The sequence below is a fragment of the Solanum dulcamara genome, chromosome 8 (assembly GCF_947179165.1).
Source record: "Solanum dulcamara chromosome 8, daSolDulc1.2, whole genome shotgun sequence".
Classification (NCBI taxonomy): domain Eukaryota; kingdom Viridiplantae; phylum Streptophyta; class Magnoliopsida; order Solanales; family Solanaceae; genus Solanum; species Solanum dulcamara.
Window position 1 is genome coordinate 422,354 of NC_077244.1, and position 7,909 is coordinate 430,262.

At 36.1% G+C, this 7,909-nt stretch overlaps 1 protein-coding gene across 1 annotated transcript; it reads left to right on the forward strand.

The window, feature by feature from the left end:
* Positions 1–86: 86 nt before the first annotated feature.
* LOC129901387 (GTP-binding protein SAR1A-like) lies at positions 87–4,808 on the forward strand. Its single transcript, XM_055976538.1, has 3 exons — positions 87–409; positions 1,354–1,485; positions 4,227–4,808. Exons 1-3 carry the CDS (start codon positions 281–283, stop codon positions 4,545–4,547), a joined length of 582 nt encoding a protein of 193 aa, XP_055832513.1. The 5' UTR covers positions 87–280; the 3' UTR covers positions 4,548–4,808.
* The last annotated feature ends 3,101 nt before the right edge of the window (positions 4,809–7,909 follow it).

Here is a 7,909-nt window from a genome sequence, read left to right on the forward strand (position 1 = left end):
TCGAGTTTTTACCACCATTAAAAAAAAAAACAGACAGCGATTAATGCCAGTTCAGATCCATCCACAAATTTGTCTTTTTCCATTGACAACCAAGAAAAATTAGTTTCAATTTCATTTTCCCATTTAGCTTCACCTAAACCCTAATCAATTCTTTAATCATCTTTTGATTTTTAAGTTTAACAATTAATTACCTCCATATAAACAACCCCAAGATCTGATTTTTCTGAAAAAAGTGTCATCTTTCTTGAATTTGAAAAAAGAAAAAAAAATAATCAAGAAAATGTTTCTGTGGGATTGGTTTTATGGAGTTTTGTCATCTCTGGGTTTGTGGCAAAAGGAAGCTAAGATCTTATTCTTAGGTCTTGACAATGCTGGCAAGACAACTCTCCTCCATATGCTCAAAGATGAGGTACTATTAATACCCCAATTTTTTTTTAATTTGGGGCGGAGTTTAAGAAAGAAAAGAACGTGCTTTCGAAATATGTAAATCATGGGTTATATTGTTTCGAAAACATCCTCTCTACCTCTAGGTTGGGTAAGGTGTGCCTACAATCTAACCACCAAAGATTCCACTTTTCTGGGATTATATTGAGTATGATGATGATGCTGTTGTTGTTGTATGGGTTTTTAAATTGTTTCTAAATGTAGAAAGGTAAGCTATATGTTTTCGGGATAGACTAAAAAAAAAAGTGCATCCACATCAATTTGATTGGGATGTAAGAGTTATCTTATGTTGTTTGATCGGGCACAAAGTTTAAGAAAAACTTTTGAAAATACGTAAATCATGGGTTAAATTGTTTCTTAATGCAGAAAGCTAGCAATTTATTTCGACAAACTAAAACAGAAAGTGCATCACATCATGTTGAGAGGGACGTAGGAATTATGTTACGTTGTTTGACTGGACACGGAGTTTAAGAAAGAAAAGACGTACATTTGAAATATGTAAATCGTGGGTTGAATTATTTCTAAATGTAGAAGCAATTTATTTTCCCCGTCAAACAAAGAAAGTGCATCGCATCAAATTTGAGAGAGACAGGAATTATGTTATGTTGTTGATGCGCACAGAGTTTAAGAAAAACTTTTGAAACATGTGTATCATCTTATTAATGCCTAGATTGTTTTTAAATGTAGAAAGGTAGCATTTTTGGGGGGAACAGAACTGAAAAAAGATATTTGAGATGGATTGAGTAATTATAATGAATCGTTGAGAAACCTTGCATTGAGTGGAAATGAGCAAATGGGTGAAGTTGATTCATGATTGATTGATGTGTTGGTGTTTAATTGTCTTGATTTATCATAAAAGCATCGTCTTTGATTTGATTATTCTTTGATTGCATTTTATGTTATTTACAGAGGTTAGTTCAGCATCAGCCAACTCAGTATCCTACATCTGAAGAGTTGAGTATTGGGAAGATAAAGTTCAAAGCTTTTGACTTGGGAGGTCATCAGATTGCTCGTCGGGTCTGGAAAGATTACTATGCCAAGGTATGATTTTTTTTTTAAATATGCATTTTCTGCATACAAGGATAGACCGCATCGTGCTCATCTGTTGCATCATTTGTCACTGTATAAGTTCTGGCGATTGTGTTAAATCTCTCTGTCCAATTAGAATTTCACCATTACTTGAATTGGTAATCTAATCACTGTGGAAATCGAAAGAAATAATCAAAAAGATTTTTTCGAATCCAAAAGCTAATAAAACTCACAATTGCCTTTTATATCAACTGGACAGGATGTCTATATCAACCGTCGTGTAATTGCATTAGATCCATGTTGTTTGTACTGCATGTTAGGATTTTTGCTTGTCTTGCTGGTACTGAAGTTCTTCTTGCTGAAATTTTGTGCTATGAACTATGTGGAGTTCCTTCCCTTTGTTGAAAAGATCTAAGTGTTCGACAAGCTCAACGTGGTTACTGCTTGATTACACATCCACATACTTAGAGGTGCCAATCTTATAAAGCTACTAAGATAGGTGGTGTAGTAATTTGATCACCCTTATCCTGTAATGCAGCTGGATTTGGCAGTGGTTACCATAATATTTGTGCCTATTGCTATGGTCTACTTAGCCAGATACTCTGCTCATCTTTCTCGCTTAGTAAGGCCTCTAGAATGGATGTCCCTAGCAGCGACATTGAAATGTTAGTGTGCTTCATTTGGTGACTCTTATCTCTGTCAATGTAGGAACTTTAGAAAGTTTATCGTGACGAATTAAATTTGTTAAAGGTGTAGTAGGTCCATTGCTGCATTGTTTTTACCCTTTTTGCACTAATTTGTTTTTAAAAAAAACATTACCATGGTCTTTTTATTTAGTTTCACTTTTTGCATCTCCAAAATTTCATTTCTTTACTAGACATGGAGAAAGATGAAATCCTTAGTATTTTCATCCTTGCACTTCTAGTGTTAGGAAGGTCTCAATTCTTTTTTTGATAGTGTTGCCTTTATTCAATATAATTGTCCCAGACGATATTTCAAAGTCCCAGGTTAATATTTATGCCAATTGACTATAATCTACTTAGCCAGATAATATTTGTCTTTCTCCCTCATCGAGATGACTCGTCTTTCTCCTTAGTGACCCTTATCATTCTAAGGCCTCTAGAATGCCTGTCCTTTGCAGATACATTGAAACATTTATGTACTTCATTTGGTTACATTTGTTCCTGTTAATAGCACCCAAGGGTGTCGTAGTGTGGGAGGAGAACCATGAGGTCTCAGGTTCAAATTCTAACAAAGGCAAAAATCACTAGGCGATTTCTTTTGATCTATCTAATAGCATGTTTGGCCAATCACCTAGGAAAAAGCACTTATTTTTCCCTAAAAGCTTGACCAAACACCTCAACTCTCTAAAATAAGCACTTTAATTGTCGAACTTGCTATAAGTCTTGGTGGGCAGATTTACCTATATCTGTGTTGGTGGAGGAAGAAGGTACTTGGTGGAATAGTTGAGGTGTGCATAAGCTGGCCCGGAACTTCCATAAAAGATAACATTTATTTTTGAGAATTAAGGAACTTTAGAAAGTTTGTAGAAGGTGAAGTAGATCTATATTGCAGAATTTTAAAACCTTTTTAGCACTAACTTGTTGCATTGTTAACATCAACATCTTTTTTGGTTCATTTTGGTGTCACCAAACTAAAAATTCTTTACTAGATTGACGCCCCAATACTTTTTATTCATTGAACTTGGTTATGATTGCTTGATAGCATCTGATGTTTGCCAACAGCCTTACAGTGCTAGCCCTTTTCTCTCTTTTTGTTTTTTGGGGGTGAGGGTGTGGGAGCAAATGGAAGCAACAATCCATGTTATTTTAAGTCAAATTTTCCTTACTCTCAGCAAATGCTAAATTTTCCATTGTAATCCATATTTTAATTGATATATTTATCAAAGCCTGCCTTAATAAACAATGAAGGATACGAAACTCCTTATATGTAATATGTGGTTATTTTCTTTTGATAAGTTAAGTAGTTAACAGCAAATCCTCCTCAAACATAATGTGTTAAATTGTTAGAGCTTTAACTTTTTTTCTTTTTTCATCTATTTCGTGGAATTGGATAAAAGTGCCATTAAGCTGACATGTATAAGGACATCATTCTGTTGGCTCGGTTTGGGATTTAGGGGAAGTAAGGAGCACATGCTGAGACCAAATGGATTAAATAGTCACAGATTAATGTTTAGGACTAAATTGCACTTCTTTTGTAAACATTACATTTAAATGATCGCACCTTGTTGTTGATGTTACAGTTCCTTGCATATATGTTCTGCTCTGGTTTCCTATGAGTTGTCATGTTTTTCTTCACTGCCATTTTCCCTTTCTATTACTACTTTGATTTGTTTCACTTGAGCCGAGGTTCTTTCGGAAACAACCTCGACCTCCCAGCGATAGAGGTAAAGTTTGCGCACACTCTACCCTCCCTAGACCCCACTTTGTGGGATTTCACTATGTATGTTGTTGTTGTTGTTTTGAAAACATTACAGAATACAGACTCCAGTACCATCTGCTTTTCTTTTTTCCCTTCTTCTAGAGTTCCTCCCACTAGTTTGTTTAAGGTTACATTCTGATCTGTGATAACATTGTTCTTGTGGAACTAAAATTTATACTTCTTAATGAGATGTTGTGCCTTCTTTTTCTTGTTCTTTTTCCTTTTTGGTTTTGCCTTTTTGGTGACTGTTAAACTGGCCAATGAATCATCCTGAGTTTCGTGTTAATGGGCTTGAATTGCTGTTTCCACAGGTTGATGCGGTTGTGTACCTGGTCGATGCATATGACAAAGAGCGCTTTGCTGAGTCGAAAAAGGAACTAGACGCGCTTCTTTCTGATGAAGCCCTTGCTACTGTCCCCTTCCTCATTTTGGGAAACAAGATAGACATACCATATGCAGCCTCAGAAGATGAACTACGTTATCACCTTGGCTTGACTGGTGTCACGACTGGCAAAGGTAAGGTGAATCTTGCTGATTCTACTGTTCGTCCTTTGGAGGTATTTATGTGCAGTATTGTACGGAAAATGGGGTATGGCGATGGATTTAAGTGGGTATCTCAATATATAAAGTAGGTTCACTTACCAATGCCATAGAAGTTCAAAGAGATCGCGTCCTCGTCATGCTGTAGATCAGCATTTTTGGAAAAGATTGGTTTCACCAGATATTTATTCATTTGTTTTTAAATTGATCAGGTCTTCTATTACTATTTTGTATCCTTTGGTATCTATGTAGTTTGATGAGAAGATATTTTGTTTCTGTAACATTTACATGTAGCTGGAAATTTCTATCTACAGATTCTTGACTTAAAATCCTACCTATGTTTGTTTTTTCCATGTATTGTTCAAGTGTATCCTATTTTACCCTACGGAAATAGGACTTAAACGAAACAGATCATACGACACATTTATTTTGAAAAACAATACAGAGAAGAGGGGATTTGCAGGACATAGCACACAAGTCTCAGCCACTGGGATGCTCCATTTCAGCAACAAGTCTTTAGTTCTCAGTTTCCCTTACATTTGCAACCACAATATAAATGTCTGCTTTGGCTCAACACAGCTATGACAGACTAAGTTCTTCCATTCAAGATTTGGGGGCTCACCCTCAGTTTTGTGTTCACTCTAGATATAAGAAACTTACCTCCCATGTACCAGCTTCTCAGTGTCTCACCAGAGCATTTGCCAGAACTTCCTCATATGCAGGATCTTTCTCACCATTCATGATGCCTGTGTTAGTATATTCATTTCATTCCCCGAGTCTACACCCTAGACGTGTTTGGCACCCAAAAACCATTGTTGGTTCTCAAGCGAACCCTTGGCTGACTCACAGACTTGGCTCACAATAAAACTAACTCATGATGGACATGCAATTTATAAAAAAAAAAGAAGCAACTTCTCATAATTAAGTCTCAAAATATGAATATAATATAACTCAATGTTTGCAAAACATGACTTAAAAAATAATACTGAATAAACTCTACTTTGTCTGTGACTAGTCTATGAAGCCTCAAAATTGACTCTGAAGAGGTATTGAGATAGGCCCACAACTACCTCCAATACTAATAAGTCAAGACCGTATGAAATGACAAAGAGCTCCTCTGAATGCAAAGAGGTCTCACCAAAAGATGGATGGAAACTGATTTTCAATGATGTGCATGTTGAGGATCTCTATCACCTGTATCTGCATCATTTTATGATGCAACGCCAAATGTTCGTAAATGTACCGTGGATCATGTCAAGGCTACACGTACTGATCCCCCGGATACTTATGGAGGGCCCCATAAAAGTTTCGAAAAACATTTGACCGAGTTTACCAGAATATTCACGAGTAAACACATGAAAATGAGAAAATTGCCTAATTCCACTTGTGCGAGCCCTAAATGCTATGAATGCGCCATGAATTGTGCCGAGGCTATACGTACAGATCCACTGGGTCTTACAGAGGGTCCCATAAAGGTTTCAGAAAAAAATTAGCAGAAGCTAGTTCACCAAAGTATTTCTAGGCTAACACACACGAAAAATGAGAAAATCGTTTAATTCCATTTGTGCGGTGCCTAAATGCTATGAATTTGCCGTAGATAATATCAAGGCTACACATACTGATCTCCCGGGTTCTTACGAGGGTCACATAAAGGTTTCGGAGAAAAATTGTGCGGTAGTCAGTTCACCAAAATATTCATGGGTTAACATAGACGAAAAATGAGAAAATCACATAATTCTGCTTGTGTAGCCCCTAAATGTTATGAATGCGCCGGAAATCATGTAGAGACTACACGTACTTATCCCCCAGGTACTTACGGAGGGTCCCATGAAGTTTTTAATATTTTTTTTACCGAAAGTCAATTCACTAAAATATTAATGGGCTAACACACATGAAAAATGAGAAAATGACCTAATTTCACTTGTGCGTACCCTAAATGTTATGAATGCGTTGTGGATCAAGTCTAGGCTACGTGTACTGATCCCCCGGGTACTTATTAAGGGTCCCATAAAGGTTTCGAAATTTTTTTTTAACCAGAAGCATGTTCACTAAAATATTCATGGGCTAATTAACGCACGAAAAATGAGAAAATCACCTAATTTCACTTTTGCGGCCCGTAAATATGATGAATTCACCGTGGATCACGCCGAGGCTACATGTACTGATCCTCCGAATACTTACGGAGGGTCACATAAACATGAAAAATGATAAAATGCCCTAATTACACATGTGTGGCCCCTAAGTGCTATTAATGCGCCATGGATCGTGTCGAATCTACACGTACTGATCCTTTGGATACTTATAGAGGGTCCCGTAAAGATTTCGAAAAAAAATTGATTGAAAGACTGTCCATCAAAATATTCATGGGCTAACACACCTGAAAAATGAGAAAATCGCCTAATTGTCAAAGCTATACGTACTGATCCCCCCATACTTAAGGAGGGTCCCATAAAGGTTTCAGAAAAAATTGATCGAAAGCTAGTTCTCTAAAATATTCATTGGCTAACACACACGAAAATGAAAAAATTATCTAATTTCGCTTGTACAACCAATAAATGCTATAATGCACCGTGGATCATGTCGAGGCTACACGTACTGATCCCTTGGTACTAACAGAGGGTCTTATAAAGGTTTAGAAAAAAAATTGATCGGAGGCCAGTTACGAAAATTTTCATGAGCAAACACATATAAAATGAGAAAATCACTCAATTCGCTTGTGCTGCCCCTAAATGTTATGAATACGCCGTGGATCATGCCTGTAACATCCCCTAAAAACGTTGTATACGATATTTCAATTTTTGCCTAAACATGATACAACCTCTGTATTTTGGTCATAACTTTTCATAGAAATATCCAAATTGAGTGATTCAAATTTCTGGGTAACCACACGATCATTACCTACAACTTTTATGAAGACCATATTTTAAGATTCGGAGGTTAAGTAGGTCAAATAAATTAATTTTTGTAAGGTAGGATGCTGTGACGGAAATGAGTGTTTATAGAAGAAAAATCATATCTCACTGTAGGTGTATCCAAATTGGTTGATTCTTGAACGATATGAAACTAGACTTCCATATCTACAATTCTTATGAAGACACCAAATCCTAATAAGAAATTTATCTTATTCAAACGCAGCTCCCAAAAAGAGTATTCTGTCAAAGATAACTCATTTCACCTACCATAGAAAGATCTAGATACATTTGACATCACTCATGACATAAATTGTCCTCCATTTAACATCATCCATGACATCAATATATTCCACTAAATTTTCAGATTTTTTATTTATAATTATTTTATTTATTGTTAGGTCCCTCTTTCCCACCTATAAATACCCACCTTATTTCCTCATTTTATTCATCAAGCTTTCTCAAGCAAATCTTCTCTCTATACACTTCTTTACACATTCTCAAATATAGTTTTAGTTCTTAGTAGTGAAAAATACTATTTCGGT

Bases quoted from the DNA above. Each gene is read 5' to 3' on its own strand.
- LOC129901387 (XM_055976538.1), top strand. From the start codon at position 281: ATGTTTCTGTGGGATTGGTTTTATGGAGTTTTGTCATCTCTGGGTTTG. The intron at 410-1,353 runs GTACTATTAATA...TGTTATTTACAG, and splicing joins TCCATATGCTCAAAGATGAG to AGGTTAGTTCAGCATCAGCC. The intron at 1,486-4,226 runs GTATGATTTTTT...CTGTTTCCACAG, and splicing joins GGAAAGATTACTATGCCAAG to GTTGATGCGGTTGTGTACCT.